Genomic DNA, 24,384 nt, shown 5'->3' with positions numbered 1-24,384 from the left:
GTTTTGCAGATGAGAAAGGTTAATCCCTTGCTTGGAGCTTTCTATCCAGTGGAGAAGTCAGCAGCCTTAGAGTCAGTGGCCTGGAATAATATCAATAATGGTTATCTATGATCACAAATAAGTCTGTGTAACAAAGCACTCTGAAGCTAAAGAGCTTAAAACACATGCAAACTACAAAACGTTACTGGCAGAAAGAAGGCATAAATAAATGAAAAGACATCCTCTGTTCATACACTGGAAGATGTAATATTGTTAAGGTGAAAATGCTACAAAAGTGATCTATAGGTTCAATCCAATCCCTATGAAAATGTCAACAGTGTTTTTTACAGAAATCAGAAAACCATCCTAAAATTCATATGGAATCCCAAGGGGCCAAAACACTCTTGAAAAGAACAATGTTAGAAGATTCACACCTCCTGATCTCAAAACTTACTACAAAACTACAATTAAAACCAAAATGGTATTATACTGGCATAAGAACAGACATCTAAACCAACGGAATAGAATATAGCACTCAGAAACAAATCCTCACGTATGCGGTCAAATGCTTTTCCACAAGGCAGCCAAGACTATTTAATGGAGAAAGGATAAGCTTTCCAACAAATAACACTGGGAAAATTGGATACCCACAAACCTAAAAAATGAAGGTGGCCCCTTATCTTATGCCATATACAGAAAGTAACTCAAAATGGGTCAAAATGTAACTGTAGAAATTAAAACCATAAAACTTTTAGAAGGAAACGTAGTGAAATCTTCATGACATTGGATTTAGTAATGATTTCTTGAAAATTACACCAAAAGTGTGAGTACCAAAAGAAAAAAAATGATAAATTAGACTTATCAAAATGTAAAACATTTTGCACTGAATTACACTGTTAAAAGAGTGAAAAGCCATAGAACACAAGAAAATACTTACAAATAATATATCTGATAAGGGATTAACACCCAGAATACATAAAAATCTGTAACAACTCAGTAACAATAAAAAGAAACAGCCCAACTCAAATATAGGCAAAAGACATAGCTAGATATTGCTCCAAAGAAGATATATAGATGGTCAATAAGTGCAAGAAAGAAACTCAACATAGTCTGAGAAAATGCAAATCAAAATCACAATGAGATACCACTTCATATCCATTAGGATGCCTATTATAAAAATAATATTTTTAATGGAAAATAACAAGTGTTTCCAGGATGTGGAGACATTGGCATCCTCATGCAGTGCTGGTGGGAATATCAAATGGTGCAGCTGCTGCAGAAAACAGTTTGTTGATTCTTCAGAAGGTCAAACATGGACTTAACTCTAAGACCCAGCAGCTCCACTTCTCAGTACACCCAAAATAGTTCAAAACAAGGACTCGAACAGATTATTGTATATCAATGTTCACAGGAGCATTATTCACGACAGCCAAAAGGGGTGACAATCCAAATGTCTGTTGATAGATGAATGAATGGATAAACAAGATGTGGTAGACATTATTCAACTTTTAAAAGGAATGAAATTCTTATACATGTTACAACATGGATGGACCTTGAAAACATTATGCTAAGTGAAATAAACCAGAGACAAAAGAACAAGTCTTGTGTGATTTCACTTATATGGGGAACCTAGATAGGCAAAGTCATAGAAACAGAAAGTAGATTTGAGGTTACCAGGGTCTGGAGGGAAGGGGAGTTATTGTTTAATGGGTACAAAGTTTCTATGTGAGATGATTTAAAAAAAAGTTCCAGAAAGGAATAGCGGTGATGGTTGTACAACGCTGTGAATTGACTTAATACCACCAAATTTTATACTTAGAAATAGTTAAAATGGTAAAGTTTATGTATATTTTACCACAAGAGTTTAAAACAATAAGGGTTTATTCAAATTTAAAAGAAAAAAACATACAACCCTATCAAAAGTGGTCAAAGAACATGAACAGACACTTCTCAAAAGAAGACATTTATGTGGCCAACAAGCATATGAAATAAAGCTCAACATCACTGATCATTAGAGAAATGCAAATCAAAACCACAATGAGATACCACCTCACACCAGTCAGAATGGTGATTATTAAAAAAGTCAAGAAACAACAGATGATGGCAAGGCTGTGGAGAAATAGGAATGTTTTTACACTGTTGGTAGAAATGTAGATTAGTTCAACCATTGTGGAAGACAGTGTGGTGATTCCTCAAGGATCTAGAACCAGAAATACCATTTGACCTAGCAATCCCATTACTAGGTATATACCCAAAGGAATATAAATCATTTTATTATAAAGATACATGTGAGTATATGTTTCTTACAGCCCTATCTATAATAGCAAAGACATGGGATCAACCCAAATACCCATCAATGATAGACTGGATAAAGGAAGTGTGATATGTATACGCCATGGAATACTACACAGCCATAAAAAGGAATGAGATCATGTCTTTTGCAGGGACATGGATGAAGCTGGAAGCCATCATCCTCAGCAAACTAACACAGGAACACAAAACCAAACACCACATGCTCTTACTCATAAGTGGGAGCTGAACAATGAGAACACATGGACACAGGGAGGTAGGCCAGGAACACAACACACACTGGGGCTGTGATGGGGGGAGGGAGAGCATCAGGATAAATAGACAATTCATGCAGGGCTTAATGCCTAGGTGAGGTGTTGATAGGTGCAGCAAGCTACCATGGCACATGTTTACCTGTGTAATAAAACTGAACGTCCTGTGCATGTATCCTGGAACTTAAATTTTTTTTAAAAAAAGTGTTTATTGTTTCTCACAATTCTGCAAGTTGGCAGTTTGGCCTATGCTTGACCCATGGTTCTTCTAGCCTCATCAAGGCTCACTCACATCAGCTTCTGAGTTGGCTAGAAGCTGGCTGGCCCAGCATGGCCTCAGCAGGAAAGACTGGTCTCTGTTCCTTGTGTCTCTCATCATTCACTAGGCTAGTACAGACTTGTACACATGGTAACCAGGCAGGATTCAAAGCTGCACAGCCTCTAGAAATGTAGTGTTGAATAAGCACAACATCATCTCTGCTGTATCCCATTGGCCAGAGCTAAACCGAAAGTCGAGGGAAAGGGAAACAGACTCCATCTCCTGATGGGAGGAGCCGCAGAGTCACACTCCAAAGGACATATATACAGACAGGAGAGGAGAATTGGAACCACTTTTGCATCAACCTACTCGAGTTTGGGTTTGACATTGTTAAGAAAGTGTCAGGACACCAAATGGCATGTGGCAGGATGTACTCATGTAAGTAACCTAGGATTTGTTCACGTAAACGGTCAGTGCTTGTTTTAGGAATTTAAGAGTGAAGGAAAGCATACACAAACCTCAGTTCATGCATATAATTTTGTCTCCCAGTAGCTAAGCACCTATCAGATTGTTTTTCAATCAAGCCAGCTGCTTTGCACGTTGTAGGAGCTGTAACTATCTGGATTAGCTGAGATATGGAGCTGAGACATGGAGAGAACCTTCAAAGCAACAGAATTTTGAAGCTAGAAGGGTGCCAGGGAAACCCTCTCAGTACAGACGAGGACCATAGCCCCAGCAGGGGAAAGTGATTTGGTGAAGGCTTCATAGTTGCCACAGATGAAACTTGGACTAGACTCCAGATTGCCAGATTTATAACCCAGCACTCTCTCTAGGACACGGTGCTGATTTCATTTTCCCTGGAACATGTAAACCCCAGTTCAGCCACCAAGGGAACACAATCTATTCTTTGAGACTTTGCAACTAAGAGCATGCTCTGCAGCCAGCAGTATTAGCCTCACCTAAGAGCTTGTTAGAAATTCAGAATATTGAGCCCTATACCAGACCTGCTCCCTTGGAGTCTGTTGTTCAAGGAGACACCTGGGGCATTTATGTGCCAAGTAGAGTTTAATATGCACTGCATTAGGACACTGGTTTTCAACCTCAAATACTCAGTGGAATCGCCTGGGAGAGGTTTAAAACTACCACTGCCTAGAATCCAGAGATTCTTATTTATTAAATATTTGCTCTTGGGTGCAGTCGGGGCTAAAGGATTTTGGAAAGCTCCTCAAGCCACGATTTCTCTGTAGTCTATTTCTAAGATGCTGAAGACATTGGCAGCTTTTTATATGGTTTTTCTCTCTGTGCAGTGGGGTAGTATTTTCCTAAGGAGTAAACAGCCTTCAGAAGACCCTAGTTGATGAACCTGCTCCAGCATCCTGGGTCAGATGTAGGATCAAGGGATTTTAAAGTTGCTGAGGACTATTTCAATATGTTTCCGTAAGGGAGGAAGTTAAAGACCAGAAGTGGTCATTGAGAGGAATTTTTTAAAAATCAACTTTGTTTCCCAAGTGGGATAGCATTAATGTACAATGAAATTCCATATAATAAAGGTGTGGCAAATTATATAGTTCAACAGTGAATGCCAAGAAACATGTAAATCATGGAAGAAAGAAGAGACGGAAGGGAATGCAAATAGATTACAGGCCTTACACATGAACAAAATCAATTGTTAAACTATAAATCTGATTTTTTTAAGCCTCTGGGGAGTCCAGTTGAAACAGTTACTAAATTTCTATCAGCAGAAAAGGGGAGTGGGAAAAGCAGAATTTCCTGTAGGAGAGCCAAGCTTTCTAATTCTAATTTGTAAATGAATGTGTCATGAGGCCTTTCTAGGCAGACACTTAATGAAGTAGCAAACGATGTCTTCAAGAACATTCCTGGGCCAAAAACACCCCTGGATTTTATGTTTCTTGTAGTGTCTTTTGTTAAATCTGTGGTCTTTATGTGAAAACAACTGATAGAATACAGTTTTGGAAACAGGAAAGATAATGTTGTTTGAGTCTCTTCTGATGTGTTTTCATTGCTTTATCTAAGATATAACTAAGCTTTATCTAAGATATAACTAAGCTTTATCTAAGATATAACTAAGAGAAGAGGAGCTTCAATTTGGCAAGGCAGCTTGGAGAGGAAAGAAGTGGATTATCTCTCTTTATTGGTACAAGGGTTCCTGCTGTTCTGTTAGTATCATCGAGGGAGTCAATGGGATTAATCAGTAAACTCTTTTCAGAGTCCTGCATTCTGGACTTAAACTTGCCCTCTTGGATAAACACATGGGATAATTACGCTCCATCATTCAGTCACAGAATGCATTCTAGGAGCATAATGTCCAGAGGTGCCCTTGGCGTTGTGAATCAATCGTTTCTCCCTTTCTGTTTTGAATTACTGTTTCTTTTTCTATTAAATGAAAGAATGGCCCTATTAATCCGGAGTTTAGGGGCTAGATTTTTTTTTCTTCGATACTCTCTCTCTCTCTCTCTCCATATATATATGGATGTATATATATATACATACACACACACACACACATATATATGTATATGCATATATACACACACACATCTAAACACACCTAAATATACATATGTCTAAATGTATGTGTATGTGTGTTTATATATATCAGTAAGCTCTCTCTGTAATAAATATATGATTTTATATATACACAAAGGGAATGGACTAATTTTAAAACCCCTATTGAGTTGAAATGGTTTGGGTCATGAAAAGGTGACCTTAGGAGTAAGGAGTAAATCAAAGGCAAATGGTTGTTGACCAAAATTAGGGCTGTCGAGGCCGAGGTTGATAAAAAAGGTTTATTGGAAGTAAAATGTGAGAACTGACCTGGGAAAACACATCGCCAAAGTTGGGAATGATCCAAAGTCTATTACAAGTTGGAATATTTTATAAGAAAGTTTGGGAGAAAAGAGAGGGACTCTCACATCAGAGTTGTCCTTTTTCATTGGAGGGTACAATGCAGGGGTTACTGTCATTGTCTACAGATTGCAACATACAGGCTAACACATCTATGTGCAAGACAATCAGGGAAACTTCCTGATTCAGATACAAACCAGCAAAACTTCATAATTCAGAAACAAATCAGCATCCTTTTCAATGTCAGTAGGTCACACTTTAATCAGTGTGTCAACAAGTAAAGGAACTCGGGTACCATTCTTTACTCAGGGACAGAATGTTGCCAATGAATCACAAGACCTCCCCAAGGCAGACTAATTTGGAAGTCTGCAAATGTGACCTGCAGGTTGTCTTGGTCGACCCGTACTGTCCAGACTTTAACGTATATATTAATTACCTGGAGATTTTGTTAAAATGCAGATTGTGATTCAGTAGATCTGGATGGGGCTGCACTTCTGCATTCCTAACAAACTTCCAGGTGATGGTGATGCTGCTGGCCTCAGGACCAAACTTTGAGTGGCAGGAGAAGTTCTAGCAATATGGTTCCCAAACTTGGCTGTCCATTGGAATCCCCTGAAGAGCTGCAGAAATTACTGAACCCTAGAACCATGATCAAAGATGTAATTGGTCTGGGAAGAGACCTTGGCCTCTGCCCCGATGATTCCAATATGCATGACCAGGAGCCACTGCAATTGAAGCTGCCAGATGAAGCAGAATCTGTTACTGCCTTAGCCTGTCCTATGGGTTATTAGAAATCCTCAAGGTACATTCTTAAACCTTCCATTGGGTTTCAAAGGAACAACATCTTTTAAATGTGAACACGTTTCTTACCACGGAAAGAGAGAGCGATGTCCTTGGGATAAACGTCTCATTTTGCAAAAAGAAAGGACATGATTTGATTCTGTATATAGCTTATCTAAATGAAAGAAACGTTGTAGAGTTAGCGTTTCTACTGTGCAAAAGGAAAGCAACTTAAGGAATCGCCACACTGTCTTCCACCATGGTTAAACAGAGTTGAATAATGAGAACAAATGGACACAGGGAGGGGAACATCACACACTGGGGCCTGTCCGGGGGTAGGGGGCAAGAGGAGGGAGAGCACTGGGACAAATACCTAATACACGTGGGGTTTAAAACCTAGATGTAACAAACCTGCACGTTCTGCAAATGTATGCCAAAACTTAAGGTAAAATTAAAAAAAAAAATTAAAAAGGGAAAGCACCATAGACTTGCAGATTTCTCTGGGTAAGCCAAGTTAGTACATAGGGAGGCATCAGGCTCCACTGGTGAGAGTGGTAAAGAGATTGAGGATGAAGGGAGCCTAACCTACCAACTCTTTTCTTTCTTTTGATACAGGGTCTCACACTGTCGCTCAGGCTGGAGTACAGTGGTATGATTATAGCTGACTGAAAACTCCAACTCCTGGGCTCAAGGGATCCTCCCACCTCAGCCTCTTGAATAGCTAGGACCACAGGCACTTGCCACCATGCTCAGCTATTTCTTTTTCTTTGTAGAAATGGGATCTAGCTATGTTGCCCAGGCTGGTCTGGCAGTCCTGGCCTCAAGCAGTCCTCCTGCCTCAGCCACACAAAATGCTTGGATAGCAGGTGTAAGCCACCTTGCCCAGCTCTACCAACTCCTAATAGTATGAATAGCATCATTTCTTTGGCATTTGCTAAGAGTTACTGGAATATCTCAGCTACAGGCTTGTGTCTCTGATTGGGTCTAAGAGATGGGATTTTCTTCCCCTCTGACCCAGCCACCCACCCACAGCCACATCCCATAACACCTGTTCTCTCTCCCTTAGACCTTCAGTCTTTGATCTTGCTGCATGCTCCTTACTTATCAGCACCCTCATTTAATAATCTCCTTTCAACTTAAACTGCGTGGTTCATCCACATTCTAGTGCCCATTGCTACCTACCTACTTGCATGACAACTCCCTGGCAAATACCCATTCTGTATACATCCAATGTCCCACCTTTGTAGAAGCTGCCCATATTTACTGGAAAAGTCAAGCAATCTTTTGGTTTGGTGCAATTCCAGTGTATTTTGACAAAGGAATCATTATGTGTAATAAGAGATACAAATCATAAATGTACAGTATGCCAAATTTGTATGTATGTATGTATTTTTACGACCACAACCAAGATCAAGATATAGAACATTTTCATCACCCAGAAAGTTCCCTTGGGCCTGATCCCAATAAGCACCTTTCCCCTAGGGGTAACTAGTATTCTGACTTTGATCACCAAAGAGAAATTAGTAATGAATATCAAGGAATGTTTGGTAAAGCTGACTAAGGTACATGTGCTTGTTTGTCACATGGATATTATATGCATAGTGGTGGGGGTTCTGCTTCTAGTGTACCCATCACTGAAATGTTGAACATTGTACCCAACAGGTAATTTTTCAACCCTCATTCCTTATCCACCATCCTCCATCCCTGCTTTTAGAGTCCCCAGAGTCTATTCTCTCCATCTTTATGTACATGATGACCTTAATATTTAGTGGGGTTAGAAGTTTCAAATTTCTGAGACATATGGAAGACTTGGGTTGCAACTTTTCTCCTCTAGTTTTTGCATAGGGCATACTTTTTTCTTGGCATCTAAGAACAGTCAATTTCTGAAATATGAAGTACAGTACATAGTTATAATACCAAATTTATATTTTAAAATGTTATTTGCCTGCCGGTTTTATTTCCAGATTAACAAGTTTCTTAACATTTATTATGCCTCCAAGAGATAATTTCCACATTTGTAAAGATTACTTGAAATGTCAAGTAAAACAACAACAACAACAGAAATTTAAATTTAGGACATGCAAAGGTAAATTTTTCTTGGCCAAATTTAAAATAAATATGCCTTATGCTATATTTAAAATAAATATGCCTTGTGCTGTATGAGAAAGCAATTAATAGTGGCCCTTGGCATTGCATATTAGCAATATTTAGAGCATAATTTAATCAGTTGGTTGATTTGGGGAGGTAGTTGCCATTGATATGTAGACTATATGTTTTATTAGTTATTAAGTTTTTAAATGTCAAAATCTTGAGTAAACGCAATGCAACATTTCCTTTGTTATAGAGAAAGAATTTTCAGGTTGCATTAAAGACTAATTATTTCAAAGACCAGTCAACTTATTTTTCCCCAATTCCCATAAATTCTGAGTTTTAAACACCCTTTTTTAAAAAGCTTTGTTTCTGGAAATATTTTATATTCTGCCCCCATAGACTATACTTACATTTCTTTCATTGTATCTCAAAGAATTTGGAGCTCATCCTTCTGAGCTTTGACTGTCCTTTCTACTCCTGGGAGTTAAAGTTGAGGATGCTGACAGGGTGTTGTGGTTTTCACATTCTATAGAGAGGCAGCATTTGTAACAGGTAGGTGTGAACCTTGCTTTCAGACCTTCCACCTGCCAGCTGAGTGACACTTGGAAAGTTCCTTGGCCTCTCTGAGCCTCACTTTCCTCCTTATAAAGGGGTAATAATGCCATACACTGGAGTCATATTATGATGATTATATATGGGAAAAATACTTCTAATCGTCTTGGCACACGACAAGTGTTTAATCCATGGTAGTGACTAGAAACTCTATTAAACCAATTTATGGATTGGTGGCAGTCATTTTATTCATCAGTTCACAAATTATTTAACGTTCAGATCATATGGAGATGTCCCCCCATTTGGACATGAGGGAAGAAATGATGGATTCTTGTTTATGCCCACAACACCTACTGTTGCCTAAGATGACCTTACCACCTGGCAGGAACTTGGCCAGTCTGCTTCTCAGATTGCTGTTCCAGAAAAGCTCACTTGTGAACAGTGTTGGGTTGTTTATTTGGGTTGTTTATTTTAGTCAATTGACTTGGCCAACAAACTGCATTTCTTCAGGAGTGGAGAGAACTGTGTTTCATGTCCTCCTCTGTCACAGAACTGCAGACAGTAAACCAAGTGATGCCTGTGGTGCCATATGACTCTCTCCCTCTAAGAAAGCCCATTCAGCTTTTGGGGAAGCTTCTTTCTTTTTTTGGCACAGCCCATAAATCAAATACTAGAAGAGTTTCCCTCCAAAGGTGAGACCTGTATGTCTAGATCAGGGTTCAGCAAACTTTTTCTGTAAAGGACCTGATAGTAAGTATTTTACACCTTGTAGGCCATATGGTCCCTCTTGCAACTCAACCCCACCATTGTGGTGCACAAATCCAGCCATACACTCACCATATGTAAATATTGACAAAAACAGGCAAAGGGCCATGAGCCACATAGCTTGCCGACTTCTGCTCTAGATCAATTCTGCTCAATACAAATAAAATGGAAGCCACATATTTAATTTTACATTTCCTAGTAGTACATTAAAAACAATTCTTGGCTCATCCTTGTAATCCCAGCACTTCAGGAGACTGTTGCATGAGATCACTTGAGGCCAGGAGTTTGAGACCACCCTGGGCAACATAATGAGACCTCCTCTGTACAATTTTTTTTTTTTAATTAATCAGACATTTTGGTACATGCCTGTATTCCTAGCTACCCAAAATAACTTGAGCCCAGGAGTTTGAAGCTATAGTGAGCTGTGATTGCACCACTATACTCCAGCTTGGATGACAGAGCAAGACCTTGTCTTCAAAAAAAATTTTTGTAATATATTAAAACATCTTGATTTTTAAAGATAAAATGTTTTTAAGTCTTGGAATAGAAAGAGACAGATGCCTTACCTTTATGAGTAACCTAAATTTGCTGAGACCAGCCTAGCCAACATGGTGAAACCCCATCTCTACTAAAAATCCAAAACTAACTGGGCATGGTGGTACATATCTGTAATCCCACCTACTTGAGAGGCTGAGGCAGGAGAGTCACTTGAACCTGGGAGGTGGAGGTCGCAGTGAGCCAAGATCACGCCATTGCACTCCATCCTGGGCAACAAAAGCGAAACTCCATCTCAAAACAAACAAACAAAACAAACAAAAACCCCAGAAATTGGTTTTTTGGATTCCATGTGATTTGTTAAAAAAGGATTTTCTGATTAGAATCCCTTACCACTATCTCCACTCTGAATATGTTGCCTGAATTCTCTTATTTTCCAGGGATATGTGATTCTCAAATGTTCACCCAATTACTCCACCCACTGTTGTTACCAAATGAAAGGTATATATAGAGAACTGAAAGAAAATAGATGAAATATCTATTGATAATATCAAATGAAAACATTTATTGAAAATATCTAATGATATTACAAAATCCAAACAAGAGTTACCATTTCTTCCTCCAAGGATCTTAGTAGATCAAATCTGTTTGTTGTGATTATGTTCCCTGATGTTTCCAGCTACCTGCCTTAATAAAAACAAGGAAGCCGGTTCTTTACCAACAGGGTAAGAATTTAGACAGACAGTTTAAAAGTACATACATTCTGAGAGAATCTCGGTTTATACTTCAGTTGTGGAAATATTTAGCTTATTAACCTCCTGAGATATATTTACCCGAAAGACAAAATGAAACACATATTTGAGGCACACAGAAGATACTGCTTTTGAAAAAGAGATGTGAGGTCCTATTAGGGCAAAGCTGTTAATTACACACTTCATTATTGTCAAAGTTAATACAGTCTGTGAGAGCAGAGGCACTTTTTCATCTCTTCGGGGAACAAGGGGAGACAGCTGTTTTCATGGACAGATCCATTATAGCTTATCACCAGCCAACAGCCCGCGGAAGGAGCACTATGAAATATGGCCACTGTCACTGGGAGCCTAAACAGATGCTGAGCTGGTCCAGGGTACAATGAAAGACAATGAGCACCATGGCTTCAAACTCAAATAGATTGGGTTGCATTGATTTTTAATGCCTGGAGGTTCCGTGGCATAAAATCCACGAATCCTCTTGCAGTTATTGTATTATTGATCTCTATAAAAATGCACAATTTTGCTTTAATAAACATCAGAGACAGATAATAATAACTAGTGGTTCTTCTGTTTGGAAGCCTGGTTAAACCGTGTTGGAAAATTCTGCATGTTTGAATTTTCATTATTACTGCTTTGCCACTTATGAGTCTATAAAGTGAAACCTGTATCAGCAAAACAAATACTGCCTTGGTTCTGATTTAACTGGTCTTCTTTTCTTTTACTTTTTTAGGTGGGGCAACAATTTGTTTTTAACAAACATTTACATTTTGCAAGCCCCTGATTATTAACACCGAGTTAATAGTTTTCATTGAAACAGAAGAGCGTGTGCTTTATTTAAAGTGTGATACATTTATCCATCAACAAACATTTTCAAATGTTAAACATGAAAATGAAATCCAAGAAAAGACTGTCTTAGGACATGCCTTAGTTTCCTTGCCCTTTTGTTTGTTTGGTTGGTTGGCTTTTAGATTTTGCTTTCATTTTTTACTGTTGGTTGATTAAAATTTCTTCTTTCCAAATGTTTGTAACCACATCATATCTTTTGTAGTGTTCAGATTTTGTTCATCAATAACTCTAAGGCTTATAACCTTATAGTAAGGGCATGATGCTATAAAAGCAGGTGTACCAAAATGGTGAAATACATGAAAGTCATCGTTTTGGTTAAGCTGGAGAAATGTTTCATCTTCATAGGGAATGAGAAAATGAACATGCAATTCCCAATGTATATATATAGTGTAAATATACTTAGTGCTATGTATGTATATATAGAACACAATACATATAGTACATTTAACACTATATTATATATAGTTAATAAAATGTGTATTTAATACAATTATATATTTGTATGTATATACATATAATGCTGACTCTTCTTGTACAGAAAAGCATACCTCAGTCTAACTTTTTTATTATAAAGGTAACCCTGATTGTAGAAGACCTAGAAAATGCATTAACCCCATTGTATACACAGTGTAACCCTCAGACCAGCATCATCCTCATCATCTGAGAGCTTTTTGGAACTCTAGCATCCCAGGCCACACCCAGACCTACTGAATCAGAGTCTCCCTTTAACAAGATGCTTGGGTGATTTGTGTGCACTTTAAAGTTTGAGAAGCACTGGACTAAAATATAAATCACCCTTAGCCTTCTCACCCTGAGATGACAGCGGCTATCAACATTTTACTATATTTCTATCAACTTTTCTTTTCTATACCTATCTTTCCATTTAAATCTTGAAAGTCTAACTTGGTTAACTTTTCTGACTCATACATTACATTTTTAAGAAAAATAACTATAGAATGTTGACTGTTAATTTGAAAGTATTCCACGTTTTAGATCTTGGAAGGAGTATTTATGTAACAATTGTAATTAATTTGAGATACATCTGTTTAAATTCAAGAAATACGTATTTTGTATCTAAAGTTACTAATAGTACTTTAAAGTCTCCCACATCAATTATCCCTTTTTTCCCACCATATAAAGCTAGATTTATTTCTTCTAGCTGTTGTTTGTAGCTTCCTTTCTTCTTCATTTATTATCAACCTAAATTTAAAAGTAAAATTTACCACCGCCCCTCCCCACCCCACCCCAGCCAATAGTTAAGTGACTAGCACTTAAAGTACTTTGTATATGTCAGGAATCATGCCAAGTTTTTTACACATATTACTGTATTAAATAATCACATTAACCCTGCGAGGTAAGGATCTAGTCTCAATGCTTTGTGGATTAAGAGACAGTGGCTTAAAAAGATTAGATAACACTTAATATTACCTATCTCATAAGTGCTATAAGCCTAAGATACAAAATAATGATAATAAATACTACATTTTTAAACAATGTTTCTTATAAATTGGTAGTCTTTATCGTTTCTTCTAAATAGCATTTAGCTCATAGCAGTATTAATATTTTCTCTGGATATGTGGTGACAAGTGCACAGAAATGGCAGGTCCCCAGTTCTGAGGCCACACATTAATTTGTATGATGAAATGGTGACCCTCTATTCTCCTATAGAAATGTTAATGAACACACTTGGGAGACAAAAATCCCTATGAAATTGTTATTTATTCCTTTTGTTTATTAATTTCCTAAATATAAGATATTTATAGCACAATTAATGACAGAAAAAGCTCTATTTAATAGGCCTTCATTATGTTGTTCTTAGTGGTTTAAAAATATTTATAGATAGCATAGGCCTAGACACATAGATACTATAATTCTCTTTTTTATCCATCTGTAGATATTTTAGGATAAATAGATGCCTCTTTTTGACATGTAAATTTTATTATTTCAGTATTTCTCAAAAATGAAGTGTTAAAGTCTACCCAATCAACTCATGAATGAAATTGGAAGGGTTTTAGTGTAAAAATAGGGAGATTTAAGGGACCCAGAACTTCCAAAGGAAGTATTCAATAATGCTCTTATCTCAAAAGAATCACACAGGGAAGGTTTTTTTTCCTTCTAAATTATCTGTGTCCTTGTAGTGAATTTCCAACACTAACAGTCCACCCCCCATCACAGCCAGTCGTTAATTTTTTGAAGATGAACTATAGGTTTTTTGGACATAAATTCCAAAAAATAATTGGGATACTAATTCGATATGAGCAGAGAGCCTTTCTTCTGTATTCACAATTGTCATCCCGACCCCAAAGATGGTAGCATCTTAAGGCATACAGATCACCTCTGAGCCTTAGTTGTCCAGTAAATGATGAGCTGGTGATTATCTCTTTTTTCCCTCCCTTTAGTTACATCTATTGCTTCCTCCTAGATGTGCTTCATAGTTCTCTTCTTCCAGAAACTTTCCCTAGACTTTTAGCTTTTCTCTGATCGTTTTTAAAATAATCTTCATGCTTTTCCTAGCCTTCATTGATGCATGTGTTGAAATGTTCTTAATTCATATCATATTTACACATTTCTGTCATTGAGGGCGTTAGGATGTTTTAAAACTGTTCTGTAGCCCCTCCTTCCATCTGCATCTACAATTCCAGGGGAAAGGGGATCACTAAATACCATCAAGTGATAATATCTCTATCACCAATAAGAGAACAGGTAATGAAATAGAGAATGAAATTAAATTACATAGCAAGTGTGTACTGAAATTGAAATTGGAATCTAGAATTATCCATATTCCGTACATTCAACAACTAATTTCTGAGAGTGGAGTGCGTGATAGAAATATGCACCACAATGACCAATGGCCAATTTGCTGGGTCATGATGTCACACACCAACATTGCATTGCTTACTGATACTATTTTGTTTAGCTCAAAAGAGTCTAAAGTATACCATAGAAAGAGACCTAGACTGGGAGAAAGGAGACTTGGGTTCAAATCCCAGGTTTGTTAAATATTGTTGGCAAAGTCAACTCCAGGTTTCAGGTTTTACTCAGTAAAAAGAAGAGGTGACCTAGACTCTTTCCAAAGTTAAGATGCTGGAAATAATTCCCTAGTACCAGATTGAGTATTTTGTGTATTCAGAGATGGGAAGGCATGGGGGCCAGGCAAGAAAAAATAATTGGAATATTGTTTAAGATGCATAGAATTTAAAGAAATAATATTTTTCTAGGATATAGAGCTAAAGGTAACATTGAATATGAAAAAAATCTAATATAGTTAAGTATTGTTTATCAAGTTCAGAGAAAGTCTAGATAAGATAAGATAAGATTTTTGCTAAAGAACTACCTGAGTAGGTCCAGTGATTCAGAAGGCCCTTTAAGAACTTGGTGTCCCTCACACTCATTACCCATGTGGCACATCTGTCAACACAAATGCCTGGGATTAAATATACCAGGAAGCTACTTTTGGAGGAACCATGAATACCTGATAACATTTTGTTTGAGTAACCTGCCCTTTGTTCATAAAGAGAAAGAGTAGAAAATGTGTAAGAGTATAATTTCTGTCCAAAAGGAAAAACTTCTAGTTGATACACTGTGATATAAACAACCTGTTTCTGTTTTCTTTAAAAACAGTGCAAGACATTATTGAATATGAAAGGAGATCAGGAGTTTAAATCCATAGAAGGTAGCAGAGCAGATGTCTAAGAGGGCTTGAAAGCCACCCTGAGAAAATAGAGAAGTGGTAAACAAGGCCAAGCTCAGCGGCTCATGCCTGTAATCCCAGCACTTTGGGAGGCCAAGGTGGGTGGATCACGAGGTCAGGAGTTTGAGACCAGTCTGACCAACATGGTGAAACCCTGTCTACTAAAAATACAAAAATTAGCCAGGTGTGGTGGTGGGCACCTATAATCCCAGCTATTGGGGAGGCTGAGGCAGGAGAATCACTTGAACCCGGGAGGTGGAGGTTGTAGTGAGGCAAGATCATGCCACTGCACTCCAGCTTGGGTGACAGAGCAAGAGACTTTCTCAAAAAAAGTGGTAAACAGGGAAGATACAACTGAAATGAAACAGGAAGTTGTTGAGGTAGACTTGATATTTTTAAGGCTGAGTTATAGCCATTTCATCCTTTCCTCTGCCAAGACTGCTCATCTTTCCCTCTTCACAGTTATTGTTTCTCTCAAGTTAATCTGTGGGGTGAGCATGGAGGTTGTTCCTCTGAGGAAAGGTACCAGGTTATATACATGATTCTTTATTTCTCTAAGGGAGGCTCCAACAGAGCATCCCCTACTTTGGCAATCAATCCATCAGTTTATGCACCACCCTCAACAATGACTACATTCCATATAATGAATTCCACACTATGGAATAAAAAAGGAATAGGCAAAAAAAGAGAGAGATTAGGCTACTAGTTTGTGAACATTGACTATATTATGCTCAGTGAAAGAAGTCAAACTGAAAGATTCCAGACTGTATGATTCCATCCATATGATATTCTGGAATAGACAAAACAATAAGGATAGAAACCAGATCAGTGATATCAAGGGTTTGGGGAGAGGGTGATGTTTGACAGAGGAAACTCAGGAGATATTTTTGCAGCTGGTGGCACTAATTTGTATGGCATTCTAACACTGAATGCATGATGCTTTGCACTTGTCTATACCCATAGAGCTTTGCAGCACAGAGGGTTAACTAATGTATGCAGTTTCAAAAAACAACAACAAAAAATAAACCAGAAGATCAGAGGATCCTGGGATAGAATGCAGAGCATGACCAAAGAATCCAACAGCTACACATATATTACATAACCTCATTGAAGGGGGTGCAGGAAAGAAGACACTAACTTAAGGAACTTTGGAAACAGTGCTTTGAATGGAAACTCTAAGTGTATAGTAATTTTAAAGAACTAGATGTAAACACTACACTGGAGTTGACAAAGTTGTGTCTCATGGTAGAGTGGGTTAATCTGAAACTGCTGAACAGTTAGCACTGAATAAGCAAATGAATGGCAGATGGTCGGGCCCATGTTTTTTGCTGTTACAGAGCGAAGTTACAGGTAAGTAATGAAATGGCTAGAATGAACTATGTGGTACTTGATCAGATTCAGAGACATTAATATGGATTTATGCTTAGGTTACTATAGATGCAGACGGACAGATATAATTATAGGTGTGTGAGTGTATTCATGAGTTAGTCTACAAACATATTATTTCGGAGCTCTGTTTGCTGAGGCCTGGCAGTGACACCCAGTAGCAATGAGTATTCCCGGAACCAAATCTTAATTTCTAATACTATTGGGGTTCCTTGGAGAAATGCCTGATTTGGGGGGAAGGGCAGGGAAAATAAAAGATAAACCTGGAGCTTCTTGTAGTGACAGAAAGTCAGGAAGTGCTCGAAAAATAAAAGGAAGAGGGATTGTCAAAGGGACACAGCAGGCAGCCTGAGAGAACTCTCAGTGACAGAAGCTGGAACCACTTGAGCAACAAGGCAAATAACATAGTGTTGGCTTATAACCCAAAGTATAAAATAAATAACCATGAGTCCATCCATCCTTACAGATAAATAGATAATTGAATAAGTAGGTAAATGGGAGCAAATAAGCAAGTCTGTGCAGAAGAATTCCAACTACTTTATATAGATACCCTGCAACATACACACCCCAGAAGACAGAGCTTAAATTCCTGCCCCTTGAGTAGAGGCTACACTTATTGACTTGTTCCCAAATAATACAACATATGGAAAGCTAGGGGAGGGGAGTGTGACTGTGTGTATAAGAAAGCTGGCAAATACAACCTCACCCAGGTAGTCAGGGCTAACATCATCATTACTAAGTCATGTCGATGATATGTACCCTGAACATCATGTGATGAAATGTGACTTTACTCTCTGGTCTTCCTCTTCAAACCAAATAACCTCTGTTTAAACATGGGAAAAACACCAGAAAACCCCAACTGAGGAACATTCTCCAAAATACCTGACCAGTACTCCTCAAAACTGTGAAGGTCATCAAAAAATAAGGAAAATCTGAAACACTATCAGAGATCAGAGGAAACTCAGAAGACATAACAAATAAATGTAATGAGCTATCCTGGATGGAACTCTGGAACGCTAGGAGAAAATGAAATCTATAGGAACATGGAGTTTCCTTAATAGCAATGCAAGATATTAACAGAAGGGGAAACTGGATGAGAAGTCTGTGAGAACTCTGTATTCTCTTTGCAACTTCTCTGTTAATCTAAAACTATTCTAGAACAAAAAAATGTATTTGAAAGAAAAGGGTATAGAACAAAAGCATTAGTCCAGGACTCTTTGAGAGAAAAAAAAAATAAAGTCTCTGTTTCACCATGGATAGATTTATAAAACATCAGCTCCAGGACAACTTTGACTTCCTCCTCTGGTTTGAAGTCTTCTATTGTACCATCCAAGATGGTTTTGAACTCCTTGCTAGTTGCTCAAAGGTATTTTTCTCCTAAAATCCTGAAAGTCTGAAGTCACAACACTTTGTTCTTTGTTCTTTTATCCACCCCCATCATATTTTCCTTCGAATCCTGTCATTGTCAAGGAATGGCTGACGGTTTTGTAAGTGGTTTGCGATGTCTTTCCGTTCCTGGTATTCTTGTGTTATTTAGGTTCATTAAATAAATTTGTCACTAAGATCCAGGTGCAACCATCGTTACTAAGCCACCCAAAATTCAGCGATGATGTTATACAGAAGTGTGGCCATAGCAAACAAGCTGTATAGTATAAGTATATACACTTAATAAGAATATCACATTTCATCATAAATCACACAAATAATCTTCAGGCCGTTTCCTAATTACAGTTTCAGGAAGTGCCTGCCTCATCTACAAAATTCATAACTTCAGTTATTATGTGTCTTCCATATAAGGGTAAAAAAATGTACACCCATTTCTAGTTATGTTAATACTTGGGCGACAATGCCTTCTGGTTTTGAAAATCATCTGAATAATGAATGTAAAACAGTAATAAATATTATTTTTTTATTACCAAACAGTTACAGAGTGTTAAATTATAATTATCAGCTCATCGATAGATGGTTAGGGCTTATTATTTAGGTAGAAGTAGGGGGAAGGGATTTGCCTGTAAACTGGTAAATGAAACAGTGATAGCCTATGTAGTCTCCTATGTGGCTTTTTGGTGGTTAATTGATGTCTCTATTGAGATAGGTAGGAAAAAAATTGCAATTTGAGATTATTGTCTACTATTTGATTTATTTCACCACTGCAGTCAATCGACAATTTTTTCTTTGTCATTTTGTATTAAGTGTTCCTGGGGTCTTTTTCCTTCTGTAGTGTAATTTGGATGGAGTGGGGGTGGGATGCCGCCGTCAATGAAATATTTTCCTTAAACAGTATTTCCTTAAACAATATTCCTTTTATTATCCCCAGACAATCGTTAGAGGAAACAAACCCTGCAAGGAAACCTCCATCAATGGCCTGCTAGAGGATTTTGACAACATCTCGGTGACTCGTTCCAACTCCCTAAGGAAAGAAAGCCCACCCACCCCAGATCAGGGAGCCTCCAGCCACGGTCCAGGCCACGCGGAAGAGAATGGCTTCATCACCTTCTCCCAGTATTCCAGCGAATCCGATACTACTGCTGACTACACGACCGAAAAGTACAGGGAGAGGAGTCTCTATGGAGACGATCTGGATCCGTATTATAGAGGCAGCCATGCAGCCAAACAAAATGGGCACGTAATGAAAATGAAGCACGGGGAGGCCTACTATTCTGAGATGAAGCCTTTGAAATCCGAATTTGCCAGATTTTCTGCTGATTATCACTCACATTTGGACTCACTGAGCAAACCAAGTGAATATAGTGACCTCAAGTGGGAGTATCAGAGAGCCTCCAGTAGCTCCCCTCTGGATTATTCATTCCAATTCACACCTTCTAGAACTGCAGGGACCAGCGGGTGCTCCAAGGAGAGCTTGGCGTACAGTGAAAGTGAATGGGGACCCAGCCTGGATGACTATGACAGGAGGCCGAAGTCTTCGTACCTGAATCAGACCAGCCCCCAGCCCGCCATGCGGCAGAGGTCCAGGTCAGGCTCGGGGCTCCAGGAACCGATGATGCCATTTGGAGCAAGTGCATTTAAAACCCATCCCCAAGGACACTCCTACAACTCCTACACCTACCCTCGCTTGTCCGAGCCCACAATGTGCATTCCAAAGGTAACGTTTGCTACCTCCTTTCCCTGAAGTGTACAAAAACCTCCACAAGGGTGGTGCTGGCACGACCTTTTTATAAGATCAGATTGCCAAGTACTTGTTTGCCTTTTAAGGGAAAATTAATATCAAAACCCACCCTGTCTCCACTTGTGAGGCCCCAGGGCAGAAGGTTTAGGATAAGGCATATATATTCATTAAAAGCAAAACCTATCTTTTGGGCCCTCCTACCTGGTTTCTCATTAAAAGGCAAATAAACGTATTTATTCGAAAGATATTCTGATATATGAGTAATAAATATGATGTGATTGTATTTCGCTAAGTTTCCTGTTAAGGAGTGGATCAGTCATATAAAATCATAGAGCATTAGATCGAGTCATACAATGGTTCCTACATCCTGGCAAAGTTTGCATGGACCTGCCAGAAAGGAAAGAAACTCAGGATGAGATGGTAATTTTTAAATAAAGCTAATTTTATTCAACTCAGGGGATGGTTCTTCATATTAAGAGTATGTACTTTTTACTAGATTTGATTTGAAATATTGGTTTTTGTATGAAATTTCGGGGTGACAGATGGTTGCTGGACCGCTGGACCATTTTTGTCTCCTTTTTACTTTGTTTTGTTGTAATTCCTCTTTTAAATTTTGTTTAAATGTTAGCAGATCCAAGTGTGCTTTGAAATTTGATTGGTCCATGATATCCTAAAGTTTGGAAATCACTGCGGGAGAAGTTACTGAAACTAAATCACAGACAAAGGTCTATGGGTCCAAAGGTCTAAAGTCTTGGAAACTTCCTTTGAGAATGTGCAAGTGATTTATTCTTCCCGGTCATTTAGAAATGTTTTTGCTACCTTACCTGTCCAGCAAAAGTGAACATGGAGCATTGGGTGTGGATTGTGGATTACATAGAGGTCTTGAAGCAGGTGAGAGGGACACGCCTTCTCACAGAGCAGTCATGTACCTTATTTATACCAAACTCTTGACAGGTTGGTGAGCAGCACAGAAAACTCTGCAGGCCAAGCCTGCCCACATTCACCTGCTTTATTGATTACAGATAGTCGAAATTTTTCCTTTGCTTCTTATTTCTCATTAACCTCATCCAAGATGTTGAGGAGAAGTCATTTAAGTGTATTGTTGGAGTTACTTCAGCCATTCTTTAGAAGAAACAAAAAAGCTGCCACCTTAGTTCCCAAGATATAAAACTAAAAACAAATTTTGATAAATAAAGGCTTGAGATATGTTCCTCCAGTTAAAATTCACATAGTGACAGTGTTTTTTTTATCTCGTAGTGTTAATGTACTTGAACACCCACACTCAGGGTATCATGACTGCTTTCTCCTCCTGTGTTCTTGCCAGGGTGATTGTTGGAAAGAGGTCTAATTAACCACAAGCAAAATCTACTTGAAGTCATACACATGCCTCATGATACATGATAGTTTATTCCATTTCTTGTGCATATCACTTGTGCATTTCTGTGAGTGATATGGAATAAATAAGTTAACATGTTCGATAGCTGAATTGAGTTACATCCTCAGGCTTTGAACATCGGTGGTTATTTTTTATCTAAGATTTTGTGTGTGTGTGGCTTACTTGCATGTTAAGCTTACTTGCTTACTTGTGTGTTAGGGAGTTGTTTGGGGTCATAGTCACAGAGAAAACATTGCCCAGATGATGCTGCTTTTTGGCCCTGGAGGCTTATTTGGCTCCTCCTGGATGTTGGAAATGAATATTGGGTGGGCTACACATGTCCATAGTCCAAATAGTTTTAGAGGTCAAGAGTTTTAGAACTCTTAATTTGGAGTTTCAGTCTTCTCTCTTTTTAAATTTTTTTTTTTTTTTAAGGATGAACTGGTATCCCTGAGTCCACATTTTCACATAGCATGGGCTTTTGAGATTTAATGTCACCACCAGCAATCCCTGCGCACTCATTTCCTAGAAGGGGAAACTGAGGCCCAGGGAGCCACGTGACACACTTACAGTTTCACAGTTAGTTGTTTGCAAAACAAGGACAATAACTCAAGCCTGGTGTTTCTCTCTGCTCAATATTTTCCTATTATTTGGATATATGTTATTTCGGGGATTCAACTGCATTTGCCAAGAAAATCTGTGAGAAGTCCCAGTGGCCACCAGAACTTTAAGTGATAGAAGAAGGAGGGTGGGAGGGGTGATTCACTTTAATTCCCTGCAGGTTCCCTCTATCCTGCAGACTTCCAAGTATAAGACAAGGCAGACCTGCCCTGAAATCTGGCTCTGCCAGCCCAGAAACAATGCACAAACTATTGCGGCTCACCAAAACAACAACAACAAAAAAAAACTGCATATTCACTCATGGGAACTTCTACCAAGGGTGTTCAGCCCTTATAATCAGAAATGCAAAGAAGCAAGCTGCTGCTCCATGTTTCACAGGAAACTCATGAGAGACTCATGAGCAGGTTTTGTGTTTTGTGGGAGGACAAGAGGTGGGAAGCAGGTTAGTAATTAAAACGTTTACTTGATTAAAAATACAACATTTCTCTAAAAAGACCAAGGTCCCTGTGTCTTTAGAACTGTAAAAAAGACCAAGGTCCCTGTGTCTTTAGAACTGTACTCTTAGAAAGTACCAATCACATTTGGATTTCCAGCTGAGGGAAGAAATAGTGGCCACGACTCAGATGAGTCGGCCTTGCATTGCAGAGACTCCTAGAGGAGGCTGGGTCATGTTCTCACCTCCAAAAATAAAAGGAAGCACAAAACTTGTGTAGGTCTCCAGATGAAGCAGAAATGAGGAGGGTCGTGTGTACGTGTGTGTGTGCGCACGCACGTGTGTGTGTTTGACACACAGTATTACATTTTGTCCTAAAGAAAAAAAAAGATGAATGTTAACCCACAGGGAAAAAAAAAAAAACAAAACTCATTCAATGTTATCTACTACTTAATTTCCCTGCTAGCATGACAGGAATGAAGAATGTTAGGAGTCTGTTGATGTTGGCCTCCTCTCACTACATTTGAGTGTATTTTGCTGGAACTAAGCAGATGAAACCCTGGGGTTGGGAGGGTGGGAAATAAATAAAGCCAAACGAAAACCATAGAACACCACACCCGCCGTAAAAATCAAAACCGCCAGAAGTGGAGAGAGAGTGCTTTCCGCCCTCACCTGCAGACAAATCTGCCTTCCAGGGAAGGAAGCTAGCTGGAGAAATTGTCACCATGTATTTGACTTTGCTCGTTCCTGTGCTCTCCAGGGACCAGGCAGCCACCTACTTGTGTCTTTGTATTGGCCCAGCACATCCGTTCCTTGCGGCAGCCACTGAGAAGCCCCCAGCATAAAAATCCCACCAGTTCATTAAGCATTTGCTGTGTACCAGATACATGCCATGTTTCTTTGAGCCTCACAGATCTGTAAGGCAAGAATTCTTCATCCCTTTATACAGATGAGGAAACGGGGTTTGAGAGGCTCAGTGTGCTCACAGCAGAGCTGGGATTCAACTCTTTGGGCTTAAGCCTTTCACCAGACATTGCATGCATTTCCAGTAGCACAGGGGCAGCTTTTGAGGGTGCAAAGCCTGCAACCTGCCTGATTATAAGCTCCTATTAATACCTGAAGCAATGAAGTTGCATTAGCAGTTAATTAGCAATTAATTTCACAATTAGGTTGCATCATCCCCTTTCTCTCTGTGGCGGAGTCCACCACCTTGACACTATGAACATTTTGGACCTAGTAATTCTTCACTGAGGGAGGCTGTCCTGTGCATGATAAGATGTTTAGCAACATCTATGGCCTCTCCTCACTATACGCCCATAGCATCCCTCCCTCACTCATAACAACCAAAATATACCCAGATACTGCCAAATGTCCTACAGGCAGAGGAGGGCAAACTTGGCCCAGATAAGGACAACTGTTCAATAGCTATCATTTATCAGGCATGTTTTGGCAGTTAAGGGTATAGGTTTTGGAGATAAACTGCCTGGGTTTGAGTCTTGACATTGCCACTTACTAGCTGGGTGAACAAGTTGCTTAACAGTGCTTCCACTTCTTTATCTACAAAATAAGTATAAAGACGGCCCATGTCTCATTATATAGTATGAGGGTTAAGTAAGTTAATAAATTACAGCATCTTAATTACTAATATGAGTAGGCTACACATCAGTCTACCTGGGGAGCATGTAGATGAATGGTGGCAGTGATGTGAGGGTCACTGTGTTCCAAGCACTGTGCTAAGCATTTTGCAAACATGACTCAACTTAGTCTTTGCAATTCCAGAAGAATTCAGGATCACCTCTGCTCTAC

General features: G+C 38.8%; 1 protein-coding gene across 3 annotated transcripts in view; it reads left to right on the top strand.

Annotated features, from left to right (window-relative positions):
- Positions 1–24,384, top strand: part of PAK7 (p21 protein (Cdc42/Rac)-activated kinase 7) — a 319,541-nt gene that overhangs the window by 254,762 nt on the left and 40,395 nt on the right. For all 3 annotated transcript variants that reach the window (XM_011948856.1, XM_011948858.1, XM_011948857.1), the window contains one exon: positions 19,340–20,125. In XM_011948856.1, the coding sequence (XP_011804246.1) occupies positions 19,340–20,125 (786 nt within the window). The remainder of the gene's footprint in view (positions 1–19,339; positions 20,126–24,384) is intronic.

This window comes from Colobus angolensis, unplaced genomic scaffold (genome assembly GCF_000951035.1).
Source record: "Colobus angolensis palliatus isolate OR3802 unplaced genomic scaffold, Cang.pa_1.0 Scaffold285, whole genome shotgun sequence".
In the NCBI taxonomy this organism is placed as follows: domain Eukaryota; kingdom Metazoa; phylum Chordata; class Mammalia; order Primates; family Cercopithecidae; genus Colobus; species Colobus angolensis.
The sequence above is the reverse complement of the archived record's forward strand: the minus strand, read 5'-3'. Positions and strand labels throughout refer to the sequence as shown.